An 18,789-nucleotide genomic window follows, 5' to 3' on the forward strand; every position below is an offset into this window, starting at 1 on the left:
GTAATTAATATTCTTTAAACCTAAAACTAAAAGATGTCAGGATGACTGAAAGTTGTACATCTATGTTAGTCTTCTGTTACTGTGACAAAAATACCAGAGGCAATCAACATATAAAGTGAAAAAGTATGTTTGGGCTCAGTTTTGGAGGGTTCAGTCCATAATCTGTTAACCTGATTGCTTTGGGGCCTGTGACAAGGCAGTGCATTGTGCCAGGAGCATGTGGCAGAGCAAACTTACCTCATGGACAGGAAGCAAAAAGAGAAATTAAGGGACCAGAATCCACAATCCCCTGTTAAGGTACACCCCCAGTAACCTAAGAACTTCCCACTAAACTCCACTTCATAAAGGCTCCCCCACCTCCCAGCAGCACTCCCTGGAGAGCAACCCTTTACCATGTGAACCTTTGGGGGACAGAAAATCCCAAACGTAGCAATCTTAATTATAATTTTTTTGGTCTTGCCTTAGTAGTAGTAAAGAAAAAAATGAGTGAGTCCTGCCTTTTGTTAAAGATGGTAAAGCAGATTTCATTCAAAGTGGTTGGGAAGGGCAGGAAATGGTGGTTGGGGGTTGTACAGCAAGAGAGATTGGGCTCAACCCCTGCTCCAGCAAGGACAGGTGGGATTTATAACCAAGGAACTGGGGTGGGGTCGGGGTGGGATGGGGAGGGGAGGCGAGAAGGCACAGGATAGATTACGAAGAGGAAGCCTCAAAGGAAAAGGTTTTCTGGCTAAACTGACTTGACAGCATTATTGGTAATTATTGGTAATACAGGCCAGGGAGATATATCAAGGTCAAGGTCTGATAGCAGGGTGGGAAGTTTCCCCCAAACTGACTTAGCAGGGTTCTTTTTTTCTTTTTTCTTTCTTTTTTTTTTTTTTTTTTCCACCAGAGCATTCTTCCACTGAGCCACATTCCCTGCCCTTTTTATTTTGAGACAGAGTCTCTCCCAAGTTGCTGAGGTTGGCCTGGAACTTTTGATCTTCCTCCCTCGGCCTCCTGCTTGCTGGGATTACAGGTGTGAGCCACCCTGCCTGGTTTAGCAGGATTCTTGCTCAGGGTTTCTGACTGATGTTTCCGGCCAGCTCTAAGTTCTGTGGTTCTGGACCCTCTCGTGTCGCTGGTGAGCCTGCTTCAGTGGCTCTCCTAGGAGGAAGCTGATATGGATACAGAAGAACTGTGCCCTGTAAGTCTGCCAGGAGACCAAGTGCAGATGAGTGGCTGGCCACCGAGTTCCTGGGTTCACACAAATGCTCTGCATGAAAGAAGGATGAGCTGGTGTGGTGGCAAACACCAGTAATCCCAGCAGCTAGGGAGGCTGAGGCAGGAGGATTTTTGAGTTCAAAGCCAGCCTCAGCAACTTGGGACCTAAGCAACTCAGTGAGACCCTCTGTCTACATTTAAAAAAAAAAAATGTGGGGAGAAGAAGGATGAGAGGCTAAATGGGAGGGGAACCAGAAGGGGAAGGTTGAGGAAAGGGAGGAAATCCTGGGGCGGGGGAGGGGCGGGGTGGAGGGAGGTGGGGAGAGAGGAAGGGAGAGCTTATTGGCAGCTCTTCCTGGGGAGTTGCTTGCTGATAGCATCTACTAGAAACTTGAAAGGGAAACAGTCTATACCATTTGCCCAGCATTTCTGCTTAACCTTTTAAAGCTTTCCTGAAACAACAGAGTTCACAAAGGTGAAAGTTATTGGTTTTCTTTGTAAGCCAGTGATGGGGCAGAGTACTGTCAAGATTGGCATAGGCTAGAAACACAGTGTGGTCAGGTCCATCAACTGCATGGGGTATGTGAACATAAGGTGATGTTATATGGTGGGCCTGTGATGGAAGCCACATTGTTGGCATATATAACGGATTTGAAAGCAGAGTTCCTGCTCGTAAGGGTTACTAGCCCAAGGACACCAGGAAAAAGCAAGGCCAGCCTGTTAAACAGAAGATTGCAAACATGGTCGGAACAAAACTTTTAAAATGAGTTATTAAAGGTTAGGGACACCCAGCAGGTTCCTGTTAAGCCTCTACCCCAGAACTGACTCCTAGGTATTAGGGCTTGGCTTTTGTTTGAACTTTTTTGCTGAAGTGCCAGAGTGCAGGTAGTTACCTAGGAAGGAAGCATTCTGCAGGCCGGACAGGAATAAGCCTCTTCCGCTGTCATGGCTTCAGCCTGCCTTCCGCAGTCTGGCACACGGGGAGCCAGAGGCCTTCGCGGTGAAGCCAATTCATGCCAAGTTGCACTATAAGGGTGCACAGTTCCTTGGGACTCTTGCTTATGTTTCCTTTGTTCCCCTTTAATTATTAAAAATTGTTGTGCATGTTCCAACCTTCCCTAGTTAAGCTAAGGACAATAATGAATTCCAGTATTATGCATGATTATGCACCAATAAAAGAATTTGAAAGTATTTTTAAAGGATTGTTGTAATAATAAACTAACAAATAATGTTCCTCCCTGAAATAAAAAAAAAAAAAAAAACCTGATAAGTGCAACCAAGACAAAACAATCATCTTTGGTTCATTTAGGTGAGAGGATTAAGGTAGAACTGGTGCCCCCTAGTGTTCCGCATAGGGGCCTCAAAGGTGAATGCCATGGCCCCCTGCCACTCAGCTGCCTCCCTCCTCTGGAGGCAGACGCAGGATGGTGTGGTGTTCAGAAGCAAGGGCTCTGAGGTCAGTGCCTGGGTCTGGTCCTGGCTTGGCCACTCACAGGCTGTGTGATCTTGGGTAAGTCACATCACATTGCTCTTCTGTGTGACAGAGAATCACAGGACCTGCAGCACAAATCGGAGCCTGATTGAATGTACAGAAAGCACTCAGAATAGCTCATTATTCCTACCACGAACCTTGGGGTTTCCAGACTGTTTTCACATGAAGGAAATTTCACTTCCATAAAGATTAGCATGCGGTAACGTCTGGGAAGGAAAGTGAACGTGAGAGAAGTTAGTCTCTGGATTTTTTCTTTTCTTTTGTTATCTTATGTACTTTATGTATTTAGAACCATGCTGGGAAAGGTCCCATGGCACCAAGAAAGTAAATGTGTTAAGCCTTCAGGCATCCAGAGTAGCCTTCACAGAGGCCAGGAGGCTGCAGACCACGGCACCCCAGGGTCTTGTTGAAAATAGATTCTGGGGCCGTCACTGGCCAGGTTCTCTGTGAAGCAGATTTGGAGATGGAGTTTAAGGCTCAGAGGGTTTATTAGGAAGTGCTTCTGGGAACTGCAGTTGAGGAAGGGAAGAATAGGAGGCAGGACTGGGCAGTGTCCTCTGCTCTGCTTTTACTGACCTCCCTCCCAACTGTACCTTTTGTCTCTGCTTTCCTGTCCTCTCCACATACTCTAAACCTGTTACTAATCCATAGATGATTCTATTAGAAACAGGTTCTGTCCAAACTTAGCAACTTAACACAATAATAAACATTCATCTTCTTATGCAGTTATTGTGAGTCAGGAATTCCAGAGCAGTTTAACTGGGTGCTTCAGGATTAAGTTTTTTCACAAGGTTATAGTCACAATGCAGAACAGGGCCATGGTGGCCCAAAGGTGTGACTGGGAATGGAGGATCCACTTTCAAGGTGACTCCTTCCCTTGCTGGCAGGTTGGTACTGGCTGTTGGCAGGAGGCCTTGGTTCCTCCCCACGTGGACCTCCCCATAATTTGGCTTGAGCGTCCTCAGAACCAAGTGATCAGAAAGAGAATACTACGGAGAAGCTCTGGTTTCTGTGACCTAGTTTTGGAGGCCACATCCCATCATTTCTATCATGTCCTGGGAGGCGTGTGCGACTCATCAGCAAATTCATGACACAAGTGTGTGAAAATCAGGTGAAGTGTGTGGGGGCCATTTGGGAGTCTGGCTACCACACCAGCCTTCTGTCACTTACGTCTAGCAGCCACCCCAAACTTCTGCCTTAGGTTCTTGCTGTTCCCCCATCCTGTCCTCCCTAGGCTTCCTGTCCGTCCTTCTCTTTGGAGGCTGTCAAAGTCTCCCCATCAATTCCATACCTTTGTTCTCCTTCCAGCCCTTTGTTTTCCAGATGGATCTCTCCCTAGCCCTTCTTTTCCCTCTCTTCAAATCCACCACACACTCTGACATTGTTTTCTTCTCTTAATCCCCATCTTCCTGGTTTTCTCCTTGACCTCGGCCTGTGATCTGTTTCCTTTGCCCAGGCTCCTCAGAGTCCCTTCGATCTAGCTGATAATTTTCCCCTACAGGAATATTTACTGTGCTTAAATCATAGCATTTTCTTCTGGACGGATAGGCAATAAAGAGTACTAAATGTGTCATCGGCTGCCAGACAGATGAAGAAAGCATTTCCCCTGCACTTTAATTCATCATCCGTGTCCCAGTTTAAGACTTTTAAGGAGGTCGTAACTAAGGGCTTCAGAGTCACGGGCACATCTGTGGACACGGAGGGATAAAATGCCTTGCGTGTCTGCCGGGGGCTGTCTGCTGTGAGCATTCTTGTTGGTTGAAAGAAGGAAGAGAAAAGTACATTTGGAACATTAGCCAACATCTTGAGATTATAAACTGTCTGATGTGCTGATATTTTATCTGATGCCGTCTCCCGGGTCTGCCGGTGGTGAAAGATCTCCTAGATTTGTGAAGTGCGATGAAAGCCCTGGCAGTATCTCACCCTGATTGGCAGAGCTAAAATGTAACTCTTTGACCCCGTGAACTTGAAAACTTCTTTTCGAAGCTGTGAAATGTAAATCCACGGTAGCTGCTGACCTTAGACATTTTTTGCTTTTCCCTGGAGCTTTGGCTTTTCTGTTGTGTTTAAAACTGGTTAATAATCTTCAGTACTAAGCCACTGACCACTTTGATGCTGTTTTCATTACCCCCGAATGTTGGGTGGTGACTTCCTCTTTGAACGTAATTGATTTTGTTGGAAACCAAAACACAGGGAGGGACTGAGCAGTTCTGAAGGCTTCAGTTCTCCAAACCAAAAAAAGGCATGACGTTGAATCCCAGCCCCCATTCGAGGACAGCAAGCTGCACATTGTGGTTGCTCAGTAAGTCTTGGTGCGTTTGGAGACAAGTGACTCATGGGACTGAAGCCTATCTTCGTGCAGATCCGTGTTGGATCATTCGTTAGAACTTCATGTGAATCCAAGTAACGTGTTCACGTTAAAGGTCCCCTTATTCGTGAAAATGGTAGTGTCAGACTCTTCTTAGTGGTCACTGGAGAGATTTAAGACTTAGGGGTTGTTATAGTGGCCAACTGTGATGGCCTCCATGACTGGAACTAGAGAGGCAGGGACCTCTCCCGTCACCTTGGTGTGCTGGAGATTTGTAAGACCTCACAGTGAAAGCATGCAGCCATTTTTACCGGGAGCATGATGAGACTACCTGTCTCTTGAGCAAGAGCCAGTAGGCCAGCACTTAACTTGAAAGGTTTGCTAGGATGTGACAAGGTCCTGTGCCAATGTGGCAGGCCACATAGTCTCCTGAGGTGGCAGTGATACTGAGGGACAGAAAAATAAGCCAGCAGATTCCACCAGCCCCTTGGTGAACCACTTAGTGGGCGACTATCTTAAGCCTGTGTTCACATGCTCAGCGGATTTCATTTGTCACAGTTAACCAACCACAGACCTCAAATGATACTCATTTTGTCACATGAAACCAAATCTGAGGAATGGCTGTAGGTAGGAACACTTTGTTACCAACCCCTTGGTGCTGATTTCAATTCCTATCTCATTACTCATATTGAAGTACTCCTAGTGTTTTAAATGATCAGAAATCCAGTATACACAAATGGACCTTTCTGTTCCTAAATGCAATCCAAATTCAGCATTCGTAGTAATTTACACAAGCTTTCCTTCTAGTTAATGGAACTGGTGCTTTAGTTTAATTAAAAAAAAAAAAAAAAAAAAAAACAAAAAAACCCTGACAGAAGCACAAAAATGAAGCAGATCTTTTCACAAATACTTTTCAGTGTACTTTTTCCATCTTCAGTGTCATCTTTATAAAGAAGAATTTTTTCTTAAATTCTTTGCGAGAAAAGGTTATAAATGTAATTTGTATATCATGAATTTCAGGAATGTTACTATGTTATATAATCTGAAGACATTCTAAATATACCTCTTTATATATATTTTATTTATTTTTATTGTAAACAAATGTAAATACATGTTTCTGTTTGTACATGGAGTAACAGCATACCATTTGCATATTCATAATTTACATAGAGTAATGATGTTTGATTCATTCTGTTATTTTTCCCTTCCCCCCACCCCCCCACCTCTCTTTTCCCTCTATACAGTCCCTCCTTCCTCTATTCTTGCCCCCCTCCCACCCCCCATTATGTGTCATCATCCGCTTATCAGTGAGATCATTCATCTTTTGGATTTTTGAGATTGGCTTATCTCACTTAACATGATATTCTCCAATTTTATCCATTTGCCTGCAAATGCCGTAATTTTATTATTCTTTATAGCTGAGTAATATTCCATTGTGTGTGTGTGTATATATATATATATATATATACACACCACAGTTTCTTTATCCATTTATATTTTGTACCTCTTTATATTTTGATCAGTGAATTTGAAATTACTGACATTCCTTAATTGTTCAATAACTTTATAGGGCTTCTCTTCTGACCTTATAAAAATAGGACAACAGCGTAAGAATAGCCGAAAAGCTCCTGGGCTCTGGAGTTAGACCTGGGTTTGGATTCTGACTTCACCTTTGCTGTTGTGTTTGGGAGAGTTAAGATTTGGCTTCTTCACTGGTCAGTGGAGATGCTGACAATGACTAATTCATGGACTTATTTCGGGATTTGGCTAAAGTAGGCATTCAATAAACCATAAGGTATTTTCTTTCCTTTTCTTACGAAGCAAAGATTATTGTTTGGCTGTAGATGACTTACATTGCTTAGACTATTGATGAGTGACACAATTTAAATCATGCCAGGTGAAGTAGCACACACCTGTAATCCCAGTAGCTCTGGAGGCTAAGGCAGGAGGATAACAAGTTCAAAACCAGCCTTCACAACTTAGAAAGGCCCTAAGGTAACTTAGGCCCTGTGTCTAAATAAAATACAAAAAAGGACTGGGAATCTGACCCAGTGGTTAAGTGCCCCTGGATTCAATCCTGGGTACCAAAAACCAAACAAAAAAATCAACTTAAATCATGGTAACCGAACAATTAATTGCAGTAACTGCCCACAACTTCCTCCACAGATGTCCACCTTGGCTGCACATTGGATCATCTGTGGAGCTTTAGAAAAGGCTGATACCTGGGCTGTACCCTTAATTAATCTTGGGTGCAGCCTGGTAGTAGAACTATTTAAAGCTTCCCTGGTAGTCCTAATACATAGCCAGGCAGAGAACTGCCTCTTCATAGCAACAACCATACCCTGAAGGTTATTCTGTTGTGAAGTTTAAATGAACAGTGTAAAAATTGTGTTGCAAGAAAAGCTTTCCTAAGAAAGTTCATGTGGACCAGGGGTTTTCACGTTGGCCAAATTCTGCCCTCTGCCTGTGTGTGTTTTTTTTTGTTTGTTTGTTTTTTTGCATATGGTCTCTGTCTGCTCAGTTGCAGAGTTGCAACAGAGACCATGTGACCCACAGAGCCTAAAATGTTACTTTCTGGCTCTTGTTAGAAAATGTTTCCGACCCTGGATGTAGATCACTTACCAGGTGAACTGTGATGTCATCTTCAAAATACGTTTGAGGACGTTAACTCACCATACGCAAAGGGCTCCTAGATTCTGCTCAAGTTTTTTTTTAAATACAAAATGAAGTCATGCCCAGTCTCTGCTCAGAAGTCAGTAACATGCTTCAATGCCTTGAATAACCATTATTGCTACTTTTTTTCTGAGAAGCCCATTTCTGAACAAAGCTTCACCTTTTTAGTGTAGTACTTAACATTCCTCTCTAAATTTTAAGTCTTGTAGAAATCATCACAATCCACTTATCAGAGGAATTTCACGTAGGGCACTGACACAAGGTCCTGGCTGAGAGCATAGACCTCTGGGGGTCGTCATTGAACATACTCCGGCAGCTGCAGAAGCCTTTTCAAATGATGCTGGCAGCTGAGAACGCCTTCTTGCTTTTTCTGCTGTTTTCAAGTCTTTTCTAAGATGTTCTTAGCAAAAGAGCATTCGGGTACATTTCCCTTCCTTGCTTACTCACAAAAATGGAGCTATTGTTGCCAGAGGGGTAAGTGGGTAACAGCAGTACCCGGTCTTTCTGTCACCTGTGCTCCTTGGCCATCCAGGAGTTGCATCCCCTCTCCTCCCACCCCTACATAATCCCATCTTTCTGAGCCAACTGGTAATGATGGGCGATATCTTGAAAGAGCCCTGATGGGCGATATCTTGAAAGAGCCCAGATGCTGCCGTGCCCTGTGTGCTTACTGAGGACCTCGCGGCGAGACGCTCTCTGGGCTTGCTGATGGGAGCAGGGACATGCATTAGCGTTGTAGGAGATTTTAATAAAAACTGTTCCTTCTAACAAGAAATGGGACAGATTTCATCACAAAAGCCATATTTAATGTTTCTGGTGCTGATTTAATCCCTGCTTCAGTAAGGGAGTGATTCTCTCACGAGGGAAATAGAAAGCATTCTGCATGGGAAAGGAAGAGAACTCTGTGCAGTCGGAGCTGCATCCCGCATCTTCTCACTCTTTGTCCGCATGCCTCTGTCTTGGCACACTCTGAATGCTCTGCCTTGTGTTTAGCAGGGGCTGCCTCCCTTTTGCCAGCAGCCTTTCCAGGGATCTTGGTGAATACCCAGCTTTTCTGTATCTCTGGAGAGCCAGGCTTCATTACTGGGAAGTCAGATGAACCCGATCAGAAGCCAAGTGACTGAAGGACACAGCACAGGTTCATGCCCTGGCAAGAGGACTCCCTCTCATGGCTCCTTGGCATTATGTGTGACCGTGAGAAGCTGCCCTGGACTGTGGAGGCTTCACGGAAGTGTTTTAAGTGTGTTCCTGTGTCTCCCCACAGGACTGGAAACTTCTAGGCAGTAGTAACCCTCTCACTCCATCTTGCTTTTAAAACAGCACAGGTGGTTGCTATAGATGTTACTAAACAGTGAGGAGGGAGAAAGGAAAATTGTCGAATTCTGACTGTTCAGCTGTGCTGTACTAAAATTATCCCCTTTATATTTTCATGCTTTTCATTTTCTGCATGAAAACCTTATTTTTGAAATAAAGGCATGTGTTGGATAAGTCACTCTTATTATCTTTACATAGGATTTTTAAATGCTTGAGGTTTAACACTTTTCAAAAACATTAGTCAGTTTTGGAGCATGTTCCTGCCGTGGCTATTTGCTAAGAGGGCTGCATTTCCTGATGGTTGAGGGAGGCCCTTGTTAGACACGTGGAGGTGGCATTTCACTTGGCCCCAGGCCTCTCCCTCCACGAGGTCCCCCCTCCTCTCAGGTTCAAGGCTTCCGCCCAGTTGCCATTCTCTTTTTGTGGCCAGAGAACCAGCTTCCACCACCTGTTCTATTTCCTGGTCTCTTTCTCTCTCTGCTTTTTGTCTCCCTGGAATCCTAAACACAAACCAGGTTTGTGATTATTGGGCTGGACAGGGAATCAGGATAGAGTAAGAGTCGGGGTTTGATCAAAATAAACACTGGGAAAGTTACAGTGGTTCACAGGAGCTGGATGACTGACACTGGGAGGCTCCACGTGCACATGTTCCTGGGAGGAAGCATGCCGTTTCATCCTCCTGGGACTTCCTTCCCGGTGCTGCAATGAGGCAGGACAGCACAGGTTGCAGCAAAACAGTACTCACATCAGATCAAGAAAGGGACTTGCAGGGGTGTTACCTACTTCCTGGAAAGCAGAGCAAGCAAGCCTCAGGCTGGACCAGGACCAACGCAACTCTCAGGACTTCAGCAATGGGTGTGGGAACTGCACACCCACCCACCCGAGGTCCTGAGGCCCTGAGTGTGGAAGGGAGACAGTTCTTGCCCAGTGTCCATGCCAGACCCAGCCAGCTATGGCCTGAGACTGTGAGGCTACCTGACCCAGGATAGGAGATTTAGACCTACAGGTCAACAGATTACTGTCCCTGTCAGTCCCTGGCATTGACCGTCCATCTCACCCATTTTCTGGGGTCAAGCAGGGATCTTTGTTATCTTTCAATATTTCACTTTCCAGAAAAATTACATTCTTACATTTATTCCATTAAGAATTTGACCCATAGCAGCTTAATGGGGATCTTTTCTTTGACAATTTTCAATCTAGAAACAGTTGGGTTAGAGGGGAAATCAGTTCAGAATGAATGTTTTAGCCAGAGGTCGCTTACAGCCATTTTGTGGTCAACAATTCAAAACGTGCAGTCCCTCCTCTCCAGGTTCTGTGCTAGGTATTTTAAAGAAAGGTCCTGATAACTAATGCAGAGTTTGCATTATGCTATAGTGACTGTGCTAAATTGTATTTTAGATATGAGCTAGTTTATTTGCTAGCAAATCTCTAGCTGGTTGCTGCTGCTTTCTCTATTTTTGAAGCAGAAAATTAAGACTTAGAAAGTTTAACTTTAAAAAAAAAGAAATTATTTGAGTGAATGTAAGTATGAGATGCATGAGAAAAGTGGCAAGAAATATATTGATCAGGCAGATAGGGGGACAGAAAGTGACCTCAGTGCCATGTTGAAGATTTTGGGGTGATTCTATTGGTGACAGGTTCTTGGATCCTGGTGGTGAGGTCATAACTGCCCCTAGGAAAAGTCTCTTTGGCAATAATGTCTGAAAGAGGAGAGATTAACAACTACCAGAGATCTCCAGTGAGGGGCCAGGGAAGCCAGTGGAGGTCCTGAGCAGGGTGGTAGCTGTGGGTGGGGAACAGAATAGAGAATATTGTGGTTTTTTTTTTTTTTTTTTTTTTTTTTTGGTTTTTTGGTTTTTTTTTTTTTTTCTCCTAGGCCTATCCTAAGTCCCCTCTCTGGGCTCTGGTTTCTAGCTTTTAAACATTGTCTCATAGAGGGCTACCAATTTTGGAGTTGCCTCAAATGAAAACGTTAAATGTTGAAAAGTTTAATGGTTCACCTGTTACATTTTGTTTGGCAGTAAAATGAACTCGTAGGAGCTAGGTGTTTGACTGAAGCTGTTAGAAGTATCTACAGTTTCATACCTTATTTTACCACTGATAAGAACTATGATCAGCTGCAATGCCATAAAGTCTCCTTTATTCCATTGAAGTCAAAAGTAATTCAGTTTCAGGGCAGTGCTACTTCAGGGGTAGAGCACTTGCCTAGCATGTGTGAGGCACTGGGTTTAATCCTCAGCATTGCATAAAAATAAGTAAATAAAGATATTGTGTCCCTCTACCAAAATAAATAAATAAATAAAAAAGCCATAGTTTCAAAACCAACAAAAAGCAATGTCAATTTTCCTGCTATCTAATCTGAATTGAAAACATAAGAAAGAAATGATCTAATGTGATGTGTATAGGAAGAAAGGTGAGATGAGAAGAAAGGAAATGTTTCCTCTCTTTCTGCATCTTTGTTTTACAGTCTATTATCTAAGCGTACCTGAGCCCGTGATCTCTGAATGTATTCTAATAGGTAACGGTCATTCTCCCCTTCCAGCAGATTTCTGCTCATGGCAGATCTTCTTCCAATGTGAATGGTGGACCTGAACTTGACCGTTGCATGAGTCCTGAAGGTAGTTTCAATCTGATCGTTACTTTTATAAAGAAAATTGTGCACATGAACCTGGTAGACATTCAAAACCCACTGGTGCCAAACTGTGCTCTTCCACAACATGGATGAAGTCACGTCACCTATTATCCCAGTTAGTCTTAGTGGATGGTGGGGTTGGGGTCACTTCATGGTATAAATAAAACCTCATTGTCATTAATTAGGCTATTGCATCTCCAAAGTTGAGACTTGGGCTTCCTTTATTTTTCCTTGATGATGATCTGTTCATAATTTCCAAGTGCTTTTCCTTTTTCTCAAATAACAAAATTGTATGTCTGCTAAGTGCTGGGCATTGGACACATTGTGACAAGCAGTCTCTTAACCCATGTCCTGCACATACCTTTTTGAGGAGGCTTTGAGCTAGGTATTAGCCTTTGGAAGGCATCTTACCTGCATAGAACTTTCTTTACTAGAAAATTTTGAGGTATCTTGTTGGTTGCAGTGGTACATGCCTGTAATCCCATAATTTGGGAGGCTGAGGCAGGAAGATTGCAAGTTTGAGGCCAGTCTGGGCAACTTAGTGACACCCTCAGCAATTTAGCAAGACCCTGTCTCAAAGTAAAAAAAAAAAAAAAAAAAAAAAAAAAAAAAAAGGACTAAGTCTCAGTGGTACAGCTTCTCTGGGTTCAATTGCCAGTACCAAAACAAAACAAAACAAAAATCAAACAATCAAAAAAGCTGGGAATCTTGAACTTTTTAAAGATTAAATCCCTACCACCACCCTTTTCTTCCTCCCCCTTTCCTGAGCATTGACAAGAGTTAGGAAAAATTCTAGTTAGACTGCCTTTTTAACCAAAGCTGATCATTAATTCAGCTAATATTTCAAGGATTTGCTACATTTGTTGGTTTTGTTGGTTTCTAATTCCAACCAACAAGGTCAAAAGGAAATTGGTGATTTAGGCATTCTATTTAGAAAAGATGCCAAGAGATTTTCTTTAGCTTCACCATAGATTTAGAAATATAATGCCTTGCAGTTTAATATTTTAGAAATAGGTAAGGATCAATACAAAATGCTGATATTTCCTTTAGAGTTGCTTTTATCCTTTTTGCAGGCGTGAATGGAAACAGGTGCTCTGAATCATCAACTCTTCTGGAGAAATACAAAATTGGGAAGGTCATTGGTGATGGCAATTTTGCAGTAGTCAAAGAATGCATGGACAGGTGAGTGGGCCGTGAGGGTTCTGGGTTCATCTACACCTACGGCTCTCCTTTGGAGTTTGTTCTTAATGAACTGAGACCTTCCTAGGAGGTCTCTTTTCCCCTTCCTGAAAGAGTCTACCTTGGGGACTAGCTATTTGACATGTCCACAGACTGACAAGAAAAAACACGTGTATACAAGTAGAGTGTGAAACTGTTTTGTGTGCATTTGGGCTGAGAGCTGTATCGGGTCTCATCCATGAGCCAGAGAGGAATAGGGAAGAATAAATCATTTAATTGGAAAAGAAAAAAAGAAAAAGTAAAAGAAACTCCCATAACACTTACCTGTGCCAGGTACTGTTCTCAGTCTGCCCTTGTATGATTTCATTTAATTCCCATCACAATCCTTGCAGGTAGTACTTAATCCATAGGCCTCAGGACATATGAGCTTTGCCTTTATTTAAGATTAGAATCAGCCCACTTTTGCCTGTTCCAGGACTTTGGTAAACAATATTAAAACCAGAAAAGACTCAGATTAAAATTTTTGTGGTTATAGACCACAATCCTACCTGTTCCAAGTGGTTAATTTTTATTGTTTGTGGGGAATTTTCTAGAGTCTGGTAGCTACAGTTTCACCTCCAGGGAAGCTTCACTGGGCCTTGTTCTGGTACACAGCTGACCCCTGTTCTCTGAGCATCCTTACTTAGCTCTGTTAGACAGATTGCCACCTATGTAACCAGTCAAACATCTAATATGTGACTGCTAAGGACTTGTTAGAAATACAAGTCAGGGTTTGGTTTATAATATGAGGGAAGCTATTTAAATAAAAGTTCATCTTCCAGGCCGGGCCTCATCAGTATGTCCCCCAACTGCCTAGCAGAAGCCGCTGTACTGGAGAGAATGGGCATGCTCCGTAAATGCCACAGGGGTCTTCCTTGAGCTGTTTGCAGTTCAGTACTTTTTGATATATTCAGATTAAATCATATTAAAAGTGATTAAAAATTTTATAACAACATCAAGACTCTTGTGTCCAAGTAAATAATCTCTTTGGTGGCAGATACAGCCACTTAACGGTGTGAATGATAAGGCCAGATCCTAGCTGAAGTGTTGGCTGGAAAATTGATAATGAAAGTCTGGGGCAACTTTCCAGTTTTGAAGTATAGGCTCATGTGACAAATGTATTAATGTAAAGATACATTAATTATAATTTTTTTTTTTTTTGTTAACGTGATCTGTTTTCTCAATTTTATTCTGTTTCTTAAGAGAAATCTCTTGAGATTTAAGTGGGGAAAAATGATTCTTGTCTCGCTCTAATACAACAGAATTTAAACACTTCAAATATGAGTTAATACTAATAATAATATTTATAAAAGGAGATTGAGTTACTATGCATTGTGGTTTGGGATTTTATTTTGTTTTCTATTTCAAGTACCTTTCTCCTCTAGGCATTTGTCTTTGATGCACAGAGGAAGCAGCTAAGCATTATTCCCCAAGTCTGTGCTTGGGGAAGTCTGTGTGGGAAATTAGGAAGGATGGTATCTAGGATGCATGTCATTAATGGTCCTACTCTGATTATTCCTAGGTCCACTGGAAAGGAATTTGCTCTGAAGATCATAGATAAAGCCAAGTGTTGTGGAAAGGTATGGCATGCATAACTGCTTCATAAAAGAAACTGAAATAATGTGAAGAGATATTTAGAAGGAGGAAGGTTTGGCAAGACCATCATAATAGGAATAGACCCCCAGTAACAGTGGGGAAAGCAGTCGGATGGTTTTTCCTGCTGTTTGTCAGAAATGTTAATCCTAAAACAGTAAATTGATTTGATTTTGGTTCTGACTATAGAAAATACAATTTCTCTTCTCTGGATGATGCCTAGTAAAAACTCCAGCAACTTTCAAGAGGTACTTTATGAACCATGAGGGGTCTGAGAGTTCAAGTTCAAGCTTCCAGTAGTCTTCCAGCTTCATAGGGCTGGTTGAAGACCCTGCTTGGGTCGAACAGCAGACTTTGCTGCTCATGGTGCAGCAGGCAGCATGAACTTCATGTTTGCTTTGTTTCCCCTCAACTCCCAAGTTCCATGGAAGTGATAGGAAGGGGCCCCGTCGAAAGCTGCACACACCGTGGTTTTGTGTCTGATCTGAAGATGCCCAGGCTCAGGACACCCCAGCCTGAGGAGGGAGCTGCTAGCAAATCTGCTCAAACTTCTCCCCAGAGGAAAACGTTATTTTTATTTTCGTGGTCATGAATGAAATTTGCCCCTCAGGGAAACCCTATCTGTGTGTGCTGGGGGTGCTGGCTATATGTATCTTTTTCCTTGAAAAGATTGGAACAAATCCTGGTGAAGATGTACATCAACACTGTGCAGAACCATATTGTCAACATGAGGGACATTTTTTATCCTGTCCCAACTCTCTTACTGGGGTGGGAAAAGATGAACTGATGAAATGTTTAGAGTACTGACACTTTAACTTTGTTTGAAAAAACAAATATTTGCTGGCAGTGATTACATCAACTTCATAGATTCCTTCCTGGTAGGTAGCATGTCATGTAAGAGAGCTGGCTGGTCTAGAGCTATGGTGTCCAACACAGGAGCTCAGAGACTTGAAGTGAGGCCAGTGTGAACTGAAATGTGCAGTGGGTGGAAAAAACACACCATATTTTGAAGACTTAGTGCTATGAAAAAGAATAACATATTTCAAATATGAAGATATTTGATTGAATGATCACATAATATTTTGGATATATTGGGTTGTTATGTTTTTTAAATTAATTTTACCTGCTTTTAATATTTTAATGTGGCTATTAGAAAATTTATAATTACAAATATTGATCACATTGTATTCCTGTTGGACAAGTTACTGTAGAGCCAGAATATATAAAGTTTAATCCTGGCTCTGCCTCTTCTTGCAGAAAAGGGGTGGGGGTATGTATTTTTCCTTTAAAATATATTTACCAATAATAACTAAAACATTAGGTTAGTTGTAATGATTGAATCAAGGGATGGAAAACATGTAGAAAAGTGCCAGTATATAAGAAGGTTTTGTTTGCAGGGTGGGGTGGGGTGCTTGGGATCAAACTGAGGACCTCGTACATGATACACTGAGTGGCATCCCCCGCCCACGTGTTAACATTGTTATTACTCCAGAGGAGTGTAGACTTCATGATTAACAGGATTCACGCGATAGTGGTTTTATATTTATGGAACTCCCAAACTAGTCTTCACTGGACATCTGCAAAATTGTGTATTTCTTAGAGAAAACTTAAAATGTTGTGATATAGTTTTAGAAAAATCTTCTCAGAGTCCCTGAAGTAGAAAAGCCATGGGGCAAATTTGTCAGTCACTCCCCGCCTCCACTCTGGGAGGGTCAGCAAAGATGGCAGAGTGTCTCCTTTTTAGTATTTACTTCAAACTTATGTGCTTTCACTTACTCTAACACTATTATTAGTTTTTTCACTGGGGATAGCCTTTTCCCATATGTGACTATTGCTTTTTCCATCTGTTGTGTGATTTAAGCAGAATGTTTAATAATTTGGGGAGCCAGGTTCTATACAACTATATGAGCATTTTTTTTTAAATTTAAAAAAAAAGAATTGCTGTGGTAAGAATATTGTTTACCTGATTAAAATTTAAGCAGCTATTTTTGTAGTTGAAGAAAGATCTTCATGTACTAAAACATTTAGTCTGCTGTGCTATGTGCTGAGACAAAGGGGTAATTTGAACCCTGGGGTCTTGTCTTTCTCTTGTATTGAGCGTCACTCTGTTTTTATAATTCATACCCATCTGCTTATTTCCATCTTTACCTTTTGCTTCTTTGAACAACTATTTTCACGTTAAGACTGTATCAAATTATGGTTTTAAAACTTGATTTGTTATAAAGAAGTCAGATTTTTTTACCATGAAATTTTTATATTTTACTTATTTATCTGTTTTTGCAATACTGGGAACAGAGTAACATCCCAGCCCTTTTTTGAGACAGGGCCTCACTAAGTTGCCAAGGCTGACCTTGAACTTGTGTTCCTCCTGCCTCAGTTTCCCAGGTCACTGTCATTACAGACCAGTACCACTGTGCCTGGCTGAAATTTTATTTTCAGATAAAAATGATCTAGGTGATTCATTTTTTAAAAAAAAGTGTAGGGGTGCATTGAGCCACTATTCTTAAGTATTGTTGGTTACTGCTGCCTTATGGGTTGTACACAGAAAGTTAATTATGCTGAAAATATGTGCCATTATTTAAAATATATTTTTTATCCCAGCGTGGATGTATCGGAACTTTGTACATTGCTTTCAATGACACCAAACATCTGCATGAGCTTTTACAGATAAGGAAGCAGAACTTCAGATTAAATAACTTCCCAGAAGTCACAGAGGCAGAGCAGTGGCTGGAATTTGGGCTGTTTACCTACACATTGCCAATCTGCCTCTGAGTTCAATTTGTTGATTTCTTCGTGGTAAAAAGAACCTGGGAAAAATTCTCATCTCTCTTGCCTTCTGTTTGGTTTTCTTGAATATACATGAGCATTATTAGGTTAATTTACTAATTTACCTAAAACTTGGTGTGTGTGTGTGTTGTATGTGCAAGACACTGGCCAGGAAAGGATGATTTAACAGATGAATTATCACCAGCTCTGCAGAGTTATGGGAGTTCACAGGAAGCGTGTGGGAGAGAAGTGGGTGACCAGTGAAAATGCCCTAAAGCAGGGAGCAGTCAAGCTGGCCCTGGAACCGTGGTAGGATTTCAGTAGGCAGCAGTGGAAGGAAAGCTTGCGAGGTAGCCAGTACAGCTGGACAGAGGCTCAGAGGACACAAAGCCGGTTCGGTCCTTCTAAGTAGGCGGTCATTGCAAGATCTGCCTTAGGACCAGGCTTAAGGAGGCCTTGAGAAGGCTGTGGGTTTGTGAAGGCCAAGGATTCTTCGTTTTCATATTTTCTTTCATTCTAAATAAATACTTATTGACTCTCCACTGTGAATGAAGCGCGGGCTTTCTGTTACAGTACTTAGATGGGTCCTTCTTTCCCTTCCATGATACTGTTTTCCGTTCGTCACCTACATGTTATGAGCCCCGTGTTGGTCAGCTTTGCATCACTGTGACCCAAGTACCTGAAAAGAACAACTTAGAGGAGGCGAGGTTTATTTGGGCTCACATTTTCAGAGGTTGAGTTCAAGGCTTGTCTGAGTCAACTGCTCTGGGGCCAAGGAGAGGAAAACCTCGCGGCTGGAGGGTGGAGTGGAAAAGCGGTGCTCCGTTCATGGCAGCCAGGAAGCTGAGAGAACCAAGTTAAGAGAGAGGCCATGAATACTGCAGCCAGCCAGGCCAAAGGGGCGAGGCTGCCCAAGTCCTTTGGAGGGTGTATCCCACCATGTGCCCTCCATGTTGTGTGTGGAGTCATGGGACCTGGTTTCCTGGCTGGGTTTTGGTACCATCCTTTCTCTGTATGCCTCTCTTCTTTCCTTTTGGAATGGGAATGTCACCTCTGTGCCTTTGGATGTTGGATACATGTAACTTGCCTTGATTTTACAGTCAAGAGATTGCCTTGAGTTTCAGAGGAGCCTTTGAACTTAGACTTTGAACTGTTAGACTTTGGGGACTCTTGGAGGTGAGCTAAATGCATTTTGCATTCTGAGAGGAACATGAGCTTTTGGAACCCAAGGGTGGAATGTTATGGTTTGGATAAGAGATGTTCCCCTAAACCTCTTGTTAATGCAGGAGTATTCTGAGATGAACTGATTAGATTATGGGAGCTGTAACCTCATCAGACCATCCTCGTTTGAATGAATGGACTAACTGGGTGGCAGTTGTGGAGAGGTGGGGCATGGCTGGAGGAGGCGGGCCCCTGGGGGTGTGCTCTGGAAGGGTTCATCTTCCCTGCACCACCTCCATCCTCTGCTTTCCAGCCATTATGAGTGGATAGCTTCCCTCAGTCAGGCCCTTCCACCATGATGTCCTGCCTCGTCTTGGGCCCAGAGCAGTGGAGTCAGTCCACCGTGGACTAACTCTCTGAAACCATGAGCCA

The 18,789-nt window shown here is 42.6% G+C and overlaps 1 protein-coding gene across 10 annotated transcripts in view; it reads left to right on the forward strand.

Annotated features, from left to right (window-relative positions):
* The window catches only part of DCLK2 (doublecortin like kinase 2), a 155,319-nt gene that overhangs the window by 108,908 nt on the left and 27,622 nt on the right, over window positions 1–18,789 (forward strand). For 7 of the 10 annotated variants that reach the window (XR_013766254.1, XR_013766255.1, XM_079154197.1 and 4 more), the window contains 3 exons: window positions 11,530–11,605; window positions 12,693–12,801; window positions 14,360–14,417. Coding sequence is in view for 8 of the 10 variants with exons in the window: in XM_079154197.1 (XP_079010323.1) it covers window positions 11,530–11,605; window positions 12,693–12,801; window positions 14,360–14,417 (243 nt within the window). In the remaining 2 variants the exon portion in view is untranslated. The remainder of the gene's footprint in view (window positions 1–11,529; window positions 11,606–12,692; window positions 12,802–14,359; window positions 14,418–18,789) is intronic. The other 3 variants (XM_079154194.1, XM_079154196.1, XM_079154193.1) reach the window with 2 other exon arrangements.

Source organism: Sciurus vulgaris (genome assembly GCF_902686455.1).
Source record: "Sciurus vulgaris genome assembly, chromosome: 9".
In the NCBI taxonomy this organism is placed as follows: Eukaryota; Metazoa; Chordata; class Mammalia; order Rodentia; family Sciuridae; genus Sciurus; species Sciurus vulgaris.